The sequence below is a fragment of the Sarcophilus harrisii genome, chromosome 4, assembly GCF_902635505.1.
Source record: "Sarcophilus harrisii chromosome 4, mSarHar1.11, whole genome shotgun sequence".
Lineage (NCBI taxonomy): Eukaryota > Metazoa > Chordata > Mammalia > Dasyuromorphia > Dasyuridae > Sarcophilus > Sarcophilus harrisii.
This window is the reverse complement of record NC_045429.1, coordinates 133,161,244-133,181,547: the sequence shown is the minus strand read 5'-3', so window position 1 is coordinate 133,181,547 and position 20,304 is coordinate 133,161,244. Positions and strand designations below refer to the sequence as shown.

The following is a 20,304-nucleotide window of genomic DNA, read 5'->3' as shown; positions in this document are numbered from 1 at the left end:
GAGGTCCCCAACCCCAAGTCACATAGTAAAGGATTGATGTAGAATTTGAACTTAGATCTTCCTCATTCTCAAATTCAATCCACTGATGTGTCCCTCTTAACAGAATAAATGTGTGTATTATGTGTGAATACACATATATACAGATATACACATATGTATATGTGACTACATATATTTATTTCTACCTATAGTTATATAACAGTTACATTTTATACACCACACATACATACATATGTACGCTTATTTTTATTTGGGGTTGGGGGTTGTGTGGGAGTAACAATGAGCTTGGTGGTAGGGATGGGATAGCCGTACTGTTAGTTCAGCTAATATGCTGTTTGGATTGAGAAAATTTATAGTGGCAAAAGTAAAGAGCCTCATGACCTTACTCTTGGTGTCCAGTTGGACTTGGAAACTGCTTAAAGTAATTCTACAATTTACAGTTTGGAAACCACTATTCTAGAGGGTCAATCTAATAAGCATCTATTGTATAATTTGTCAGGACACTGTGCAAAAAATTTTAGACAAAATATTTAGATAAAAGACTGATCTTAACCCATTGTTGTTTAAGCTCCCTCAGACTGTCTGACTGCCTGCTGTGGGGAAGCTGCATATTCATAGATAGAGGAATATGCTGTATCTGCAGGTAATGGTGAGATGCTTAAATGGCATCAATAGGAAGTTTGTGACAATTTTCATAAATTTCATTTTGCTAAGTTATATTAAGTGCTTGGGTTAATCTGTCATTTTAAAATGTAAAATATATTACTAAAGTAAAGGAAATCACAGTGGAAATCTATCTTAAGTAGAACTTGAACTCATATTATCCTGATTCCAAATTCAGTGCTTCATCCGCTAGGACAGGTAGCCACATTGAAAGAAGCATTATTGTTCAGTTATTTTATAATCCTGTCCGACTCTTTGTGACCCTTTCTTGGCAGAGATACTGGAGTGGTTTGCCATTTCCTTCTCCATTTTACAGGTGAGGAAACTGAGGCAAGTGACTTGCCCAGGATCACATAGTTAGTAGATAATCTTGGGCTGGATATGAATTCAGTTCTTCAAGCTTGGTACTCTATCCACTGCACTCCCCAACTGCCCTTCCTTAGCAATTTATTTAGCCATTCTCTTACTGTTGATCACTTAAGTTGCTTCTAATTTTTTTTTTTTTTTTTACAAATAAGTGTTGCTTTGAAAACTTTGAGCTGATATTGCATAATGATTACTCTCCCAAAAAATTCAGCAAGTTTGTGATTCTCCCATCAGTGAATGACTGTATCTGTTTCTCCCCGACTCTGCCAGAGTGTAATTTCATTGTGTCTTTATATTTTTTGTTAATTTGATGGCTACAAAATAATACTTCAGAGTTTAACTTACATTTTTTCTTAATTTTAGTGAGGTTGAACTTTTTTTTAAAAAGTGCTTATTAATTTATTATTGATTTTAAAAATTGCTGTAGATGTTTTCCATTTGCAATTGAAACTCATTTCCAAAATACTTGATGATAACTAATCTAAAATAGAGCATTTAGTTGGAAATATCTAAGAAGGAAATTTAGGTTTTTGAAGTAAAAAAAGTTTTTGTTTTTGTTTCTTTTTAAAGAGACTGATTCTATGTGCCATTTTGATTGACCAATTTTACAATATGTTTCTGTATCTGCCCTCCCTTTGGTATCAACTTCTATGAAAATATGCTTTTCTTAACAGTTTGTTTGTTTTTACACAACCAGGGAAGAAGTGTCTTTTCTCATGACTATGTATTCTGGTGTGGAGATTTCAATTATCGAATTGATCTTACTTATGAAGAAGTCTTCTATTTTGTTAAACGACAAGACTGGAAGAAACTTTTAGAATTTGATCAGCTACAGCTGCAGAAATCCAGCGGAAAAGTAAGCCACTTTGGGGTTAGATACTTTATTTTAGAACACTCATTCCTGAAAGCTAGTTTGAACTGGCTTATTTCAATGAGTAATCAATCAGATAGGAGATTCTAAGCTCAAAACCTTTATTTGCCTTTTAGTATCTCTGTGATATCAAGCCAAAAAGGACCAGTCACTGTTTTAAGATCTGGCAAACAGTCCCTCCTCTCGAGGAGCTTACTACATTCTAATGGTAGAAGACTACCCATGAAAGAGAATTGAAAAGGCAATAAGAGTGGAAAGAGATGAAGATACTTGTTCTTGAAGGGACCTTGAGAGGGTCCAGACAATCTAAGGGAGAGACCTCAGGGGAGGAAGTTGTTTCTGGGATAGAATGAGTCTCCATGAGTAGAAGGGGTTTCTGGGACATTATAGAGAGAGACCTGAACAGGGAGGAATATAACCTAGAGAGGAATGAAGGAAGGAGATGTTGGACTCTGAATTTCAGGTTCATTATTTATAAATGGAGGTTAGACTAGATGATGACTCTTTCAGCCCTAAATCCTATGAATCTAAGTATTTCTAATTAGGTAGAAAGTATATATGAATTAGGTGGTACAATGGATAGATCTCCAGGCCTAGAGTCTGGAAGATGTTCAAATTCAGCCTTAGATACTTACTAGCTATGTAACCCTGAGGAAGTCACTTAACCCTACTTGCCTATGTTATCTGTAAAAGATAAGTTAGAGAAGGAAATGGCAAACCCTACTGGTATCTTTGCCAAGAAAACCCTACATAGATTCAGGGAGAGTTGGACAAGATTGAAAATGTCTGAACAACAAAAATGAGTCTGTATGTGGTTGTTATGTTATATTTCTCATACTGACACATATTCCTCCCCTACCCTGCTCTGCTCACTCAAGTGTAATATGACTCACAGCAAAAAAAAAAATTGTTCATTTCCAGATCAAAAAGAGTAGTTTCAAATGAAGGGATACGTTTTGGAGAACTTTGAAGAAGAGTTGACAATTATACAAAGAGAAAGTTACTTCTGACTCCAGCTAAGCAGGGAAATTTTTGTCCAAGTGGAAACTAGCTTTGGCTGCCAATAAAATAAAGTTCATAATGCTGCAAGTCTCAAAAATAGGCACAGCAAGCATGGTATTTTGTTCTACTTTATTAAAGTCTGTTGTAACTTATCAGAGTGACCATAAATAATTCTCCATACTTGGACAGAGACTCTTGAGCTAGGAGTGCATCTGCACAAGGGTCATAAAATAATGCCGTTTGGGGAGCTTTGATTAAAATTGGTATTTGTGTGGAGAGGCTGAATATATTTAGTATTCAGTATGACTTTATGTACATTCATAATATATTAAACACAGGGGATTATTTTATTGATAAAATGGAATGGGATGTTTTCACCCCTAGGACTTAAAATGCTAACCTATATTTCTAACAGTTTTCAAAATACATTTGCCTGGAGATTTGGTCTAGAGGAGACAGTATGGCATGATAGAAAGAATGCTATATTGGGAGGCAAAAGGCCAAAGTTTGAATCATGGTGCTGCCATTTTACTACTAAGTCAGTTAATGTCTCTAGACCTCACTTTCTGTGTCTGGAAAATGAAGGAGTTAGAGTAGGAGACTTCATTGTTTCCTTTTGTCTCCAATTCTACATAATACTATTATCATTTGAATCTCTTCCTGTTTTCTAACATAGGACTGTATACATTTCAGGGGTTCCTTATATCATGAATATCAGTAAGAGAAATGCTGTAGATATTCTGAATTATGTAGGGGATGTTAATTCTCTATCATTCAGTATCTTTCTTCTTTTCAACTCTTTCAATAACTGATTAGTATTATCAAGGCAGTTAAGTTACACCGTGGATAGAATGCCAGACTTGTGTTGACTTTGAATCTGGCCTCAGATATTTGCCAGATGTACAACCCTACAGTCTCTGCTTCCTTATCTGTAAAGTAGGAACAACAATAGGGATATGGAGAGGATCAAAAGAGACAGTATATGTAAAATGTGCCATAGATTAGCTTTTATTATTATTTTGGTAGGATGGGCCAAAGCAGAAAGCACAAGTTTCATGGAGTTCCACCTGATAATGGTCCCAATAAGTAGTTTTCAAATGGAAGACTGACTTATTAACCATAATGAAATTTCTCTGAAATTTCCTGCTATGCTGTCTCTGTCCTAATCAGCAGCACTGATAGCGAAGAGCTTTATATATACAAAGAAATCCATTCCATAGGTATTGCTTAATGATATTTTTTTTACTTTCCCATTTCCATGTCTGGTGAACTCTGAAAGTCATAAGGTTATACCTGGGCCAGCTCTCACCATATCCCAAGCATTGCTATTGTTAGGAGAAACTTTATGTTGAAGAAAGGCAGGGAAATGGAGAATGGGATCATAAGGCTAAAGAGCTGAGGGGAATCTTAAGAGAGCTAATATCTTCATTTTACAGAGGAGGAAATTGAGGCACAGAGATACAGTGGCTTGCCCAGTGTTATCTAGGTAAAAAGTATTAGGACCATGTCCCTTGGTTTCAAAAGCAGCACTTCTTATATGGCATTATTTTGCCTACTTACTTTAATTATTTAATATTAGTTATTCGTGATTATTTCATTATTAGCAATTATTAACTTATTGAAACATTCAACCCATTGGACAACATTTTTTGCTCTTGTATTTTTTTTAAAACTCCTATTCCCATTTTCAGCATTGTTTTTAGGCACTTATAGTTTAAAGAATGTATTAAGCTATATTAACATATAGTGTTTTGGTAATACAATATTTTTGCATTTGACACAGAAAATCAAGAAGAATTAAGATGGCAATTTGATTTTTTTCTTGATAGATTTTTAAGGATTTTCATGAAGGTACCATTAATTTTGGACCCACGTACAAATATGATGTTGGCTCAGAAGCTTATGATACAAGTGATAAGTGTCGTACCCCAGCCTGGACTGACAGGGTGCTATGGTGGAGGAAGAAACATCCTCTTGATAAAACAGGTCAGTGAAAATGAAAGACTTAGAAATGTTGGGCACCTCAGAGTGATAGTTTTTTAAAACAGTCTCATGTGTACTAAGCACACCTTTTATCCAAAAATCATATCAGATTTTTGTTGTGAAAGATACATAATGCATGCCTAGAATATCCAAAGCCCCTTAAGTTGGACATTAAGTTTTGGGAGATAATGTTGGACCATCTCCACCTGGGCTGTCTTTAGGGCATGAGGTCTGCTGCCACCCTTTTTAATTTTTCACTGTGCTACCATCACATTTTAGTTCTGTCCAAGGAAAGAGGATGTTAATTTCAAAAGATGTGACTTTTCATCTTTCGCCTTCTTTGGCACTCTTTAATTTTACCCTTTCACGTACATTTACACATGCATCTTTTTATCTGGCTTATTCAAATCTTTGCCTTCTTATTCTGTTTGGCTAAATTCTGCCAATTCAAAAGTGAAAAGATGAACATAAGTCAAGATTTAGCTGGGTAGACAGTTTAACTATTTCAGCACCCTACAGATACTTCTTATGTGCCCTGCTGGGCATTCAAGATGGATAAAAATTGTGAGAAATGGACATGCTTTTTAACAAGCAAGATATTCAAACTAAGCTTCTCTCGTGGGAAATATGCTAGAATTCAGTGCTAGGAAATGTGTACGCTCAGATAAAAAAAAGTCCATTTTCTGTCAGTTAATATTTACTCAGCAGTTGTGTTATATGTCACTATGCCAAGCTCTTTGAAGTGGGGCTTGTCAGAATAAATATTCTCAGACTCACGGAGCAATTTCATTCCCAAGTTTATTCCCTAAGCAAAATGTTTAATCTCTATATATAGTGAAGGGTGCCATCAAATTTGAATGATAAGCTTGATGGACCTAGAAAGAATTTTATTCCGCTTATGCTACAAAGAAATGCAAGCAATATTAAATTCATGGTGCCCTTTGTTATGATATAAATATATCTGCATGAGCCCGCATCTCCCAAATTTGAACTTATATGCTGGTGTGAATAGTTTGAGATGGTGTTAGCTTAGTGTTGGTTTTTTTTTTTTTTTTAACCACATTCAATTAAACAATATGTAATAAGGAAGATGCTATACTAGGCACTATGGATCAAAAAATGAAAAGTGACAGCTACTAGCCTCTTAGGAGGCTACAATCTTTAATAAGGAAGGGAATAGATACAGAAGATAATTATCATACAAAGAAGAATGTCATTTTGGGTCTAGGCAAAGTGCAGCTAATGCCATTGGAAGTGAGGCAGAGATTGCTTTCTGCTAAGAGTATCAGACAAGGCATCTTCTTAAGTGGATCTTAAAAGAACTACTTAGGTGGCCCTTAAAAGGAAAGAAAGATTCCTGTAGCCAGAGATGTGGAGAAAATGAGAGTAACCTGCACAAATGCAGACACAGACAGGGAAGTTGAGTCCAGTTTGAGTGGGTGCATGAAAGGGAAGAGGGAAGTAACATGTCAGTAAAAGTAGGTCAAAACCAGACTACGTGAAAGGTCTTAAATTTCAGTAGTCAGTGTTGGATGCTAAGACTCTGTATTTTGTCCCCTAGATGATCAAGAGCTACTAAAGATTTTTAACCAAGGAAATCATATTAAACTTATTTATTAGTTATTTTGGCTGTTGTAAATGTTTTTAGGATATTTTGGGGAAGCTGGAGATCATTTAGTAGGCTGTTAACAGTAGTCAAGAGGAAGCAAGAGGAAGAATAAGGACTTTGAATTGAAGAATAAGGGCTTTGAATTAGGTTGGTCATGATGTGGATTTTATAGACGTACAATCAATTGATAACTAATCAGATTTAGGGGATATGGGAAAAGGAATCAAGGTGATGATCTATCTTCTAGCCTATATGTCTAAGAGGTTAGAAACACTATTACTAAAATTGAAAAGTTAGGAGAGCAGATTTTATGGATTAGATTAATTTCATTTTGGCCATGTTGAACATATATGGAAGCTTTTATTCTAGTGATTTAGAAATTTAGTCACTGGAGCCTTTGAAGAGTTTCTTTAGAGGTCTGAGCCATACCACAAGTGTTACTTAAGAAAGTAGAGACAGTAGCAGTTAAAGGAAGAAAGAGAGCTATAGTGGGTTTTTTTTGTTTTGTTTTGTTTTGTTTTGTTTTTGATGGGGTAGGATTATACATACAGGTTTTCAATGGAAGTGGAGGATACTAAGAGAACTAAAGTATTTTCCTAGAATAAGGGAAATACCTGTGATGGAATATAAAGATATGAGGAATCAGAAAATCACATAAGTGATCACATAAGTATTTGTTTTCTGCCTTGTAAGATGAGAATGATAATTTCATTTCCTAAGTGAAGACTAAATAAACTCACCTGGTATTTTGGAAATAGTAAAGGGATTCATAAATACAATAATCTTCTTCATTTTGGATTTATTTTTAAGTATTATATTTTAATGTATATGTGTATGTATGTGTATATATATGTACATATTTTTTAATTGTACATTTCATAAATGAAATATCCTTTTAGCGGGAGAACTCAACCTTCTAGACAACGATTTAAACGTTGACATGAAAATCAAGCACACCTGGTCTCCTGGTGCTCTTATGTACTATGGTCGAGCAGAACTTCAGGCTTCTGATCACAGGTAATGTCCTTTCAGGGGCTCTGATCCCTCAAAATGTTTTTACCTTCAGGTTTTTAATAGCTTGTACTTGGACTTTATTGTGGTCTCTTACATGATTTGAAAATGCCAGTTCTGATCTCTTACATCTTTGCCAGCTGTCTCACAGCTGGAGGCCTTATACATAGAGAAAGAAACATTGTTCTCTGTTTGACATGTGAGGATACTATGGGCTACAAAAGAAAGTGGGTCTTTTGTACACTCCTTTGTCTTTTGTCTTTGGTACAAAGGAGATAGCTGGTGAAGGCAAATGAGAGGGAAAGAATAGAAATTCTTAGAAATATAACAAAAACAATATTATACAAGAGCAGTAGCATCCTCTATGCCAAGGGTTGTTAACCTTTTTTTGCTCCTAGGCACCTCTGGCAATCCAGGTGAAGGCTGTTGACCCCTTCTCAAAATAATGATTTGTTATACACATTTATAATTGAATATCATTTAGAGGTTTATGAAAATAGAAAGATGTTAATTATTTTCCCCCTTTCAAATTCAAGGTCCTTAATTAAGAACGTTTACTCTACAAGGACTGGAACCAAAAGGTAAAGGAGTTGGTGATTTTAAAAATGTGTTGACCTTCAGTACAGTTAAAGTAATATAAAGTCACCTTTGTTAGACACCTGTTTATTTTTTTTCAACTGCCTTGAAATAGAGTTTTGATATGTATATTAATATATAGAGGTATATTTAGTTACATATATATTTATATACATAAAAGTTTTTAGAATGGTTTCTGTCAGTAATAATTTCCTTTGTGTGCTTTGGCTGTAACAATCTCTTCCCTACCTCCAGATGCTTGCTCAGTTGACTTTATTTGTATTTCCTTTGATTCCTTTGTCCTCTGGTACAATTTAGAGATTTTGCTAATTGTTGAAATATCAAAGAAGCTGGAGCCTAAAATTTATTATAAGGAACTTGTTATGTTTCCCAGAACAGATGATTTTTTAGTAATTCAGACTAGTGTGGGAAAAGAACAATCTGAATTATTGAAAAATATTTAATTATTGGATATTTAATGCTTTAATTGGATCTGTGATCAAATTAATTTACATATTTCCTCTGAGTATAGTTCACATTCCATCCAGACTTTTCTCATATTTTGTCTGTGTCCCACATAGGTCTTCAATATACATATACTCAATTATACTTTATATTCTATTTCCTTTTCTGTTAAATCTGGTCAGTTTATATTTTTGTAAATATTCGTCCACTTCTCTTAGATTGTCAGATTTATTGTCATATAATTGGGCAAAATATCTCCTAATCAATTTTTCCTTCATTGGTAAAATTCCTCCTTTTCATTTTTGATACTATTGTTTTTATTTTAAATCAAATTAACCAATGATTTGTCATATTTTATTGTGGAGTTTTTTTTTTTTTTTTAATAAAACAAACTCCTAGTTTTATTTATTATTTTCTTACTTTCAATTTTATTCATCTCTCCTTTGATTTTCAGGATTTCCAATTTGATGTTTAATTGAGAATTTTAAATTTGTTCCTTTTCTAGGTTTTTTAGTTATATTTTGAAGGCAATTTAGACTGACTATTATCTCCTTATGCTCACTTTATATATAACCAACACATCTCTTTCTAGTCATACATTTTCTGGACAAAATCTCATGGACTACTTCCTGAATATAGATCATGATTGGAAATAATACCATAACCTATTTATACCTTCGTTTTGGGGAATTCTCACTTCCCTTCCCTTAAAAAAAAGTAGATTTCATTCTTTCACATAACTAAAGCTAATGCCTAAGAGGTTTGTATCTACTCTCATAAAAAGATAAAATTAATAAATTATTTAGGTGCTGCTAAAGTGGTTTTAGAATAATGTAGTGGAAAGAACCCCAGATGTCTCTAATGCTTAGTTAGTGGATGAACAAGAGCATGTCTTTTATTGTTCCTGAGCTTCAACAAGATTAGATTGGATGGCCTTTGAGCTAGCTTCCAATTCTAACCTACTCTAAATTTGTGTTTGGGAACACTCACTTTTGCTCTAAGTTCATCCTTCCCCCAAAAGTCTTATTGAAAAACATTCTGAATTAATGGCATCCAAATTACCTGCAAGCTTTCGTAAACTTCTTAATTTCAAAGCTACCAGTTAAAACAAAAGATGGTTGTGCTGTTTCCTGAATGAGATATCATAAATATTATTTTAAATAGCCTTTTGTGAATTTTTCATCCTCATAAAATTTAAGAACAAAAGTTCCTTGAGTTTATTGAATTGGAATGCATTGTGAGAAATGGATCACACATGCAGTATATTCATATTCCTGAAAATGCTTTTCTGAAAAAGGAGGATGACTAGTGTCTTGAATAGATCTTCTATGGAGGATCTATGGAAGACACTTAAGAATCCCACAGGATGAGAAGTCTTGCAGGGTGGGGGAGGCCAGCAAGGTTGGAGGGTGGGGAGAGGTTGCCATCTGTATGGGAAGAGTCAGCACCTAAAACAAGATAGTCCTGGATCAATTAAAATAATGATATAATAACAGTTGATCTTAGCCATTCAGCCTAATCAACACTAAATAACATTTCTTTGATGTTTTGATGTCAAGAAGGTGTGCTTTTTATTTCCAAAATATATGCATAGATAGTTTTCAACATTCATCCTTGCAAAACTTTGTGTTTCAATTTTTTTCTCCCTCCCTCTCAACTCCTCCCTTAGATAACAAGTAATCCAATATTTGTTAAACATATGCAATTCAAGAAAGGGCAAAAAGGACAATTCACTTTCTAGTGATAACTAGGTGAAATTTTTTGGTGGGCTGGTGAAGTGAAAGATTCTCCTTAAGCTCCTTTCTAGCACTCAATCCTATGACTTTCCAAAGTGTAAATATCAGTACTTCTGCCACCCTTTTCCCTTGGTCTGGTCTATCCCTCAGTTGTTAGTCATTTCAGTCATGTCCAACTCTTTGTAAACTCATTTGGAGTTTTCTTGGCCAAAAAAACACTGGAGAGGTTTGTCATTGCCTTTTCTAGCTCATTTGACAGATGAGGAAACTAAGGCAAACAGGGTTAAGTGACTTGTGCAGGGTCACACATAGTCCGAGGCCACATTTGATTCAGGCAAATGAATCTTCTTGATTCCAGGGCAGGTACTCTGCCTTACGTGCCGGTGATTCCTCAGTTAAGTATCACCAATTTATTTCTTAATTGAAAATGAGGAAGGTATACCTTTCCTTCACTACCCAATTGCAAAGTCCTTCATTTTGTCCATAAGCTCCTAAACACTAAGTTGACTAAGCTTAAGTTTTAGTCCTCAATAATTAAACAGTCATTAAGATCCAGCTGAGATGATTATCTTCTAAGGGCTGACTAAATAATTAAAGAGCAGTAATATTCTTCTTCCAGGTCCTCTTCCACCAAAAAATGAAAACAAAAAAGCTTACTCATCCACAAAATAGAAAAGGCAAGGGGGGTTCCTATCTCAGGGACAAAAGGTTGGGATTTAAATTTGTCCGGGCAACAAGACTGCACTTCTTTAGCAGTATTCTGTTCAGTGAGTTTCTTTCCTTGAAGTCACCTTTGTATTATCTTGTCTGTGTGTTTCATAGGCCCGTGTTGGCTGTTGTGGAAGTGGAAGTCCAAGAAGTGGATGTAGATGCTCGGGAGAGAGTCTTCCAGGAAGTGTCATCTTTCCAAGGACCCCTGGATGCTACAGTAGTAGTAAACTTACAGTCACCAACCCTAGAAGAAAAAAATGAGTTCCCTGAGGATTTGCGGGCCGAGCTTATGCAAACCTTAGGGAATTATGGGACCATAATTCTTGTCAGGTAAAAATTGATGAAGGCTAAATCTGTGTGTTGGACATCCTAGTAGTACTCAGTAGGGGACCACTCATTTCTATTCTTGGCAAGAGCAGGATTTGACCCATTAGTTTTTCTCCCTCTCTCTTGTTTTCTGCCTTCTCCTTGGCTATAAAGCCTAGAATTAAGGGAGAAAATAGGACCATATTCTTTTCTCTAATTCCTCTTCCTCCCCTCCAAAGTAGCATTGAACCCTTCTTGAGGCTTAAAAGAAAGATTGATTATTATATATCTTAAGGAACAAGATTAATGAGTTTAACAACAACATAAATAGGATGTTTACAAGTTTACTGTTGTCTTAAGAATGAGTCATGGCTATACAGGCTATCTGTAGGAACATATTCTATTCTTCTCCTTTTTCCTGATTTAACTTATATGCCAGGTCTTATATTTAAATGTTAGGTGATTTGTTTATTTGTTTTGTTTTCTCTCCATCTGGAAAATTTTATCTAATAAGAATAATATATTTGCCTTCTGCAATCTTTTTTCCCCAGTCCTTACATAGGAATCTATGATTTGAAAAGTACTTTTTTTTTTTCATTGTGGATCTCAGGCTGTATACCTCCCTCATGCCAGACTCAATTGCCTTTTTATAGGTCCTCTTTCCTAACCCTGACTACCAATATTAGAATAGAGACTCTTTTTTCTCTAAACTTTTAAAGCTATCTCTTTCATACTGCTTTGGGTCTTTGTGTATACCTCATTTATGTTCAGAAAATCTCAATATCCCTGGAAATCCTCTTTTCCTATTTCTTGTCTGCTTCTTCTTCTGCCTTTTCTTTCCCTTCCTCTTCAACTTCTGTTTTTCCTTCTTTTCTCTGGCCTTCTCCCTTTCCTCTTTGTTCTCCCTCGTTCCCCTTCTTTCCCTACCTTTCTTCCTTTTCCCCTCATTTCTATTTTCCTTCTCTTCTTCCCCTCTATATTGTGGTTTCCCTTCCCTCCTTATTGTCTCCCATATATCAAACCCTCTTCCCTAAGAAATGATCCTCTGGAATCCAGGCTTGCACCAGATTGATTTCATTGCTGTAAGACCATTTCTAAAGGAAGAAATTTCCTTTATTGACACAGATTGGAATCTCCTCTGTAGATTTAGCAATCCTAGAGAATTATCTGGAGCACTGAATGCTTTTAAGTGATTTGAGTCACAAGACTTACAACCCCAAGTCTTCTCCTACTCTAAGGTTATTTCTCCATTCCCTATTCTATCTTGTCCTAACAATCAAGACTTGTATTGGGGGGAAATTTTATGAAGTGACAGTACAAATTAATAGAAAATTCACCCCACACATAAGGTCAGAGATTAACCTGGAAGTTGGCAGCTAGTTCTGTTGGGTTGTTTTTTTTTTTTTCATTCATCTTATAAACTCTTTGTGTCACTTCTTTCTAGGATCAATCAAGGGCAAATGTTGGTGACTTTTGCAGATAGCCGGTCAGCTCTTAATGTCTTAGATGTGGATGGTATGAAGGTAAATCTCTGTGGGGAGGGTCGATAGCCTATAGATTTCTGTGTGTGATATTTCCTCCCATTTTTCTTTCCATCTTTTGGGCTTATAAGAGTAACTGTTCCCTTACCTCATTATGAACAATGGCTTCTTTACTTAACCAAGGCTTACTAGGTGAGTTTAAATACCTCACCTCAGATCACACAATTAAAACATACATTTTCCACTGAGCCACCTAAGTGACCTTCATCTACAATTCTTTACACAGGAATCTGCTTTTTTTTTTTTTTTTTTTTTTTTTTTTGAGGTTATTCTTGATGAGTGTTTTCTACATTAAATGGTAGGAATTTGTTAGGAATAAGGGACAGAGCAATCTAGACATGAGGAATTACGTGATTGAAGGCACATAAATGGGATGTGCCATTGCAGGAATATAAAGTTTCAGTTTGAACAACATGGAGCACACTGATAGAGGAGTGACGTGAGAGAATATTGGAAAAACTGGGTGGTGCTTACATTTTGGACAGCCTTGTACTCTTTTACTAGAGAGTTTACTCAAGTGATTGAGAGCTATTGAACAATCAACTTGATAAGTATTTATTAAACACATAGCATGTGCCAGGCATCCTGTGAGAGGCAGGGGATACAGAGGGAAATGAAATTATCTCTACTAAAGGATTTCACATTGTATTGGGGGAGACAGCATGTACACAGATGAGGTGATACAGAGTAATTTCAGAGAGAGAGCACTATAAGCTCTGACCTTCTTTTGAATCTCCTAAATTCAAAGACCTCATGTAGGAGTTAACTGAGCTGAAAATTGAAGGAATCTAGGGATGCTGAGAGGCCAACAGGAAAAGAGTGTGCATTCTAAGGATGGAGAAGAAAGATGGAATGTTATATGTGAAGGAATACCTCATAGATCAATTTGGCTAGATCTTAGATTAAGTGATGGGGAATAATAGATCATGAATTTTGAAAGCTAATGTGGAGCCAGATTCTGAAGAGTTTAAATGTCCAGTGAAGAATTTATATTTTTTATCTTAAAGGCAATAAGAAGCCAATCATTGACTCTTTCTGAGCAGGATTCGCTTTAGAAAGATCATTTTGGCAGCTGTATGTAGGATGGAATAAAGAAGGTGGGAATAAACAGAAAGCTATTTCAATAGTTCAAGTAGGCGATCATGAGAATTAGGATAGAATGGGGAGAAAGGGGGAGCATAGAGAAGGATGCTAGAAAAATTGGCAAAGATGATAAAATTTGACAGTTGACTAGACATACTAGGAGAGAGAAAAATCAAAGATGACACAAAGTTTCAAACATGGGAAACCAAATGGTGGTGCCATGGACATAAATAGGAAAATCATTGAGGAAGAAGGTTTTTGAGGAAAGATAATTTCCATTTTTAGATACATTGACCCACTGACTAATGGGATATCCAAGAGAAGATGTGTCTAGTATGTCTAGAGTTGCAGGTCTACGACTTGGGGATAAGGCCAAGATTGAAGATAATCGTTTGTCAATCATTTGCATAGAAATGCTGCTTGAAGATAATGGCAAAAAATAAGATTTGTGAAAAAGGAGAGTATAGTAGGAAGAAGAAAACAGGATAGAGATCTAAACTTTGTGGACTTAAGCCAAGCCCATGTCAGGAAGGGAAGGCTGGTAGTAAAGGTATGAAAAGGATTTGGTATCTCTGAAATGAAAGAAGAATCCTGAAGAAGGAAGTAGTCAGTAGCTTAGTGCTGAAGAAGACAGAGATGGGAATATTTGCTCAAGTTTTGCAAAATAAAAATAAATAAAACTAAACATCACTTGTCTGATATACACAGCTCCACTTAAAGGAGGGAAGTGCATTTCATTATCTTGTTCTCCAGGATTGAGATTGGTCATTACAATTAAGCTGCCTTGGAGTGTAAATTTCACTTATATCATTGTAATCATGTTTCCTGTTCTCCTGATTCTTGCTTTGTACAACATTGCTTTATACACATCTTCTCACATCAATCAGTAAACATACATTAAGCAGTTATTATGCAGGTGCTAAACACCAGGAATACAAAAAGAGAAGAAAGACATGTCCTGGTTTTGAATACTTCATGACTATCCTTTCTGACAACACTAATCTATTTATTTTTTCATCTATTCCATTTATTTTCTTTTTGATCACTTCGCAATTGATGGGTGCCTACTTGGTTCCCATTTTTTGCTACTACAAAAATGCTGTTGTAGCCTTTTCTATTCAATACTTTTTTCCTTATGCTGAGGTTCAGTTAGGATCTAAATGTTTTGATTTAACTGAAATGTTACCTATTATTCAGCTTCCCACTGCACATAAATATTTTGGAATTTAAAGTATTCCTTTTTTAAAGTAATATTTTATTTCTTCCACAACTACATGTAAAAACAATTTTAACATTCCTTTTTTTTTTTTTAATTTTGAATTCCAAATTCTCTCTCTCCTTTTTCTTTTCTCCCCTCTCTTGAGACAGTTAGCAATTTGATATAGGTGATACATGTGCAGTCATGCAAAATATTTCCATAGACATTTTTTGGAAGAAAACTTGAACCAGAAAAAGAAAAAAAGAAAGTGGAAAAATAGTATGCCTATATTCAGACTCTTATCAGTTCATTCTTTAGAGGCAAATAGCATTTTTCATCATGAGTCCTTTGGGATAGTCTTGGGAGAACAGCTAAGTCATTCACAATTAGTCATCGTACAGCTTTGTTATTACCTTGTACAATGTTCTCCTGGTTCTGCTTATTTCACTCTGAATCTATTCATGTAAATCTTTCCAAGTTTTTCTGAAATCAGCGTGTAGAGCATGATTTTTAACTTTTTTTGTTTCATGGACGACCCCTTTGGTTATCTGGTGAAGCCTTTATATTCCTTCTTGGGATAATGTTTTTAAATGCATAAAGTACATAGATTTTGAAAAACTATCATTATAAAATAAAAAACAAGTTTACAGCTTATAGGGTTAGGAAGCCTGATTTATACTATTGTTTGGAGAGCTACAGATGAATAAAACAGTTCTAAAGTACCACCTCACAAGTATCAGCTTGACTTACATGACAGAAAAAGAAAATTGTGGGGCAGCTATAGATGGACAATGGACAGAGCACCAGCCCTCAAGTCAGAAGGACCTGAGTTCAAATATGATTTCAAACACTTAACACTTAATAGCTTATGTGATACTGGGCAAGTCACAACCTTAATTACCTTGCACTCCTCCCCCCCAAAAAAAGATAAATATTGGAGGGGATTTGGGGAAACTGATGCACTTATGCTCCACTAATGGAGTTATGAATTGATTCAACCATTCTGTAAAGCAATGCGTACTCTTTGACCCAGAAAACACTATGATTCTGTATCCCTACAAAAATATTAAAGCAGTTTTTTTCCGGTGGCAAAGAATTAGAAATTTAAAGAATGTCCAACAATTGGGAAATGGCTACACAAGTTGTAATATGATTGTAATGGAATACTGTTTACTGTAACAAATGATGAGCAATATGCTCTCCAAAAAACTTGGAAAGATTTAACATTACCTTTTGCAGAGTGAAATGAACAGAACTAGAGCAAAATTTTACATAGTAACAATACTGAATGATCATCAACTGGGAATAATATAGCAATTTTGGGCAATGTAATGATACAAGAAACTCTGAAGGACTTAAGTTGAAAAATGCTATCCATACCCACAGCAAGAAGTGATGAGTCTACATATAGATCCAAGCATACTTTTTTTGTTTTTTGTTTTTTTTAATTTTTTTGGTTTCTTCTTTTTTTTTTTTTGTCTGTTTTCATTTACAATGTGACTAATATATAAGTATGTTTTGCATGATTACATGTGTATAACATATCAAATTATTTACTTTCTCAATGTGGGGGAGAGGAAGAAAGAATTTGGAACACAAAATTTTTAAAAATAAGTGCTAAAAATCAGGGTTTTTTACATGTAATTGGGGAAAAATAAAATACTAAATGAATAACAATAATAAAATGAAACCTGATTTAGTGTGACACATTTGTGATAAGTTCATTTAACTTCTCTCTGTATTCACTTAACCTCTAGCCTAGTTTCCTCAGCTAGAAAATGGGACTTATTTAAGTACTTTCTTTTTAGGGTTGTTGTGAGGGTAAAAATGAGATATTTGCCAAATACTTAGCACAATGTCTGATACAGATTAGGTGCTTAAGAAATATTTATTCCCTTCCTTCTTTCCCTAAAAACTAACATGTTTGATATCTTCCTGCTTTTTCAGGTAAAAGGAAGGGCAGTGAAGATCAGACCAAAAACAAAGGATTGGCTAAAAGGTCTTCAAGAAGAAATTGTCCGGAAACGAGATAGCATTGTATCTATGTCCCCCACGGCCAACTCCTGTCTGTTAGAAGAAAACTTTGATTTCTCCAGTTTGGACTATGAATCAGAAGGTTAGCAGCTATCCAGTGACCTCCTTATGGGCAGTGGTGGAGAAGGAAAAGTAAATCCCAACTTTAGAATTGGAAGTTGGATAGAATCAAGAAGTAAAGAGTTTTGTTGTTGTTGTTTTTTTTTAATAACTAATCTCTTGGGGTTATTCTTAATTCCTTAGTGATAGAACAACCAATGTCCATGTGTAGGAATTGTGTCATATACATAGACACATCTTGGAAGATTCCAAAAACCATGTTGAGGTTCTGTAGTTTAGAGCTGTAGGAGGTGTGTATGGTAATTTGGTAGTCACAATAAGCAGTACTGTAGTAGTTTCAAATGCAGTATGTGTGTTTGGAAGTTTCCTCAAACTGTACGTATATAGAAAGCTGGCCTTGAAGCTGAAATGAATTCTGTTGCAAAAAATGAAATGAGCTCCTTTCATCTTAGAGATTGTTTTGTTTTCTCTTTGTAGGAGACATTCTTGATGAGGATGAGGACTATTTGATTGAAGAACAACAGCCCACTTTCCTCACTGACACAGAATTGTCAGGGGATGATTATTTGGAAGCCTCAGGCTATTCTACAGCAGGAGCACCTCCCAGCAAATCTCCAGCGTTGACTAAAAAGAAATCTCGCCCATACAAAGGTAGCTTGGAGGACCTTTCTGTCCAGTCCTTGGAACACTCTGGTCTTGGGTTATGGTTTCCCTTTCTCAGGCTGCCGTCTTGTAATTTCAGAGAGTAAAATGCCAAAAGGAGTCTGCTTGAACAGTTTCCCACTGTACACATAAATATAATAGATAAAATAGCATTTACCTCTATATATACATGTTTCACATGTGTAATGAATATGCACATACACATGGGGCAGAGAAGAATCAGATAATTTCCTATAGTTCAGGTTTCAGTGTTCGGTCTATTTGAGATAATTCCATGAACAACATTAGGTTACTTCTCACAGTAGTAAGGATTTTGACAGTAGTGAGCCCATAAAGTATGAGCATATACATTCAGCTATTGTAGAGGTCCTTCTGTACCAGAATCCCTTTGTGGAAGGTCCTGAATATTGAGCATGGGAATAGTCAAGGTGATAGTACTTCTTAAGGGAGTTTTGTGTAGTGGATGTATAGAGATGTTTAGAGGAGCAGCAAGGAAGTCCTTGTGGACTGTTTCAGATTTCATAAACTTATAGAGGATTCTCCATTCAGAAGAATTTCTGCTCTCTTAACTAGAGATACAGACATTACTGAAAACATGATAGTCCTTAAAGAAAAAAGGCTTTTTTCTCAATGTAACATTACTCATCCAAGAACACATCAGTTTTCTAAATGTGTCTGTTAAATGGTGGACAATATTCAGATGGGGAGGACTGTTGAAGTCTTAATCTTGTTAACTTGATCCTATTATGCCATCTGGTGAAAATGTATATATTGGGGTTGTTGAGTATTTAGTATTTAAAAGAAAAATAGGGACTTTTGTGCATCTAATTACACCCTTCATCTAGTTGAAGAAGTTGAGTTTCTCCTCCTCTCCCCCAACTTTAGTCTGAGGTACATGGATTTTAAAATTAAGCTGTCATAGTCAAGAGCCTGATAGTACAAGGCAGCTAAGTTGTGCAATAGTTTAGAGCATTGGGCTTAGACAGGAATACTTCAGTCTCACTATCCCAGTGTGATTCTGGGGAAGTTACTTAACCTCTGCCTGCCTCAGTTTCTTCAATTGTAAAATGGGGATAATAACACCCCTTACTTCCCAAAAGTGTTGTGAAGATAAAATATTTGTATAATGCCTGGCACATAATAGACACCATATAAATTCTTATTATCTTCCTTTTCCCTTGTATGAAGGGAAAGGACTTAAATACATTTTGGATTTTATGTCCCATCTCTTCTGCCTATGTGACGAAGCAGAAGAACTGTTTCTCTCTAATTGTTTTAGCTCAGTCAAGTGTTTAAATTCCAGATACTAAGCCCTGATGAAAACTCCTTAATTACTGGCTTTTTCCCAACAGAGAGAACAGGAACATTTAATTTCCACCTGGCAAACAAATGATGAGAATGGCTTTAGCCTCTTGAAAATCACCATTTTAGGAGTCCTGGTTTTCAGCAGTTTTTATAACACTCTTTTTGGTGGTGAACTATTATTCCTTTCAAACTGCAGCAACTTCCAAAACTCTGAATCTCTTGGTATATTTGCCAAACTAACTTTATCTTGGGTTCACTGAATGTTCCAAGCAGGCATTGATATTCATCCTCATCCCTCCCTTCCCTTCCTCCTTTCTCCATCCTCTCATCCTTCAAAAGCGCGGGCAGGATAGGTAGCAATTAGTTATCCTGCAGGAATGCTGACTTTTTCACCTGGCTTTCTTTTTTCCAAATGGTCCTGCTCCCTTCCCCTTTCAACCTCTGTTGCTTCGATCTCTGTTACCCATGCTTTTAAAAAGAGCTGACATTTTGACCCTTCCGAGAGTCTTACATTTTTGAATGCCCATCTTCTTCGTATTCCGCCATATCCTCCAGATGATGCCGACCTGGCAGAGTTAAAGCAGGAGCTGGAAGCTGTTGGGGACTTCCGCCATCGTTCTCCAAGCAGGTCTCTGTCTGTTCCTAACAGGCCTCGGCCACCTCACCCACCACAGAGACCCCCCCCTCCAAGTAAGACTTCACTTGTTCTTAGTTTGCCACAATGCCTGCTGGGAATACTTGCCTCTGTATTATCAGTGGGGAAAAAAATACAGAATCCAGGTATCTTTTGAACTGTTTGTTTTTGCACAATCACTTATTTTCCTTTTTTATTGTGAAACAACTCAAAGAGTATTGCTGTTGAAACCAATGTCATGTTAGCTGTCTCTGGGATAGCACAAGACATTTCCAGGAGTAACTGAAGTGATGGATTTTTCAGAACTGTTATTTATTCTAGCCTTTTCACTTTTAAGCAGAAATCACCCCAGCAGGGAATTTCCTCATTTTAGTCACAGCTAATTGATTCTCTTTCCCCACGCATCACTGGAAGTCAGACTTTGTCTATCTCCCTTATTCTGTATGCTTGATGGCCACCAATTCGTGTCTTCACTGTATTAAAACTG

The 20,304-nt window shown here is 35.7% G+C and overlaps 1 protein-coding gene across 4 annotated transcripts in view; it reads left to right on the top strand.

Moving 5' to 3' along the window:
- Nucleotides 1-20,304, top strand: part of SYNJ2 (synaptojanin 2) — a 132,433-nt gene that overhangs the window by 101,571 nt on the left and 10,558 nt on the right. For 2 of the 4 annotated variants that reach the window (XM_031937564.1, XM_031937566.1), the window contains exons 16-23: nt 1,727-1,885; nt 4,732-4,888; nt 7,394-7,511; nt 11,105-11,323; nt 12,744-12,822; nt 17,069-17,237; nt 17,693-17,866; nt 19,739-19,873. In XM_031937564.1, the coding sequence (XP_031793424.1) occupies nt 1,727-1,885; nt 4,732-4,888; nt 7,394-7,511; nt 11,105-11,323; nt 12,744-12,822; nt 17,069-17,237; nt 17,693-17,866; nt 19,739-19,873 (1,210 nt within the window). The remainder of the gene's footprint in view (nt 1-1,726; nt 1,886-4,731; nt 4,889-7,393; nt 7,512-11,104; nt 11,324-12,743; nt 12,823-17,068; nt 17,238-17,692; nt 17,867-19,738; nt 19,874-20,304) is intronic. The other 2 variants (XM_031937565.1, XM_031937567.1) reach the window with 1 other exon arrangement.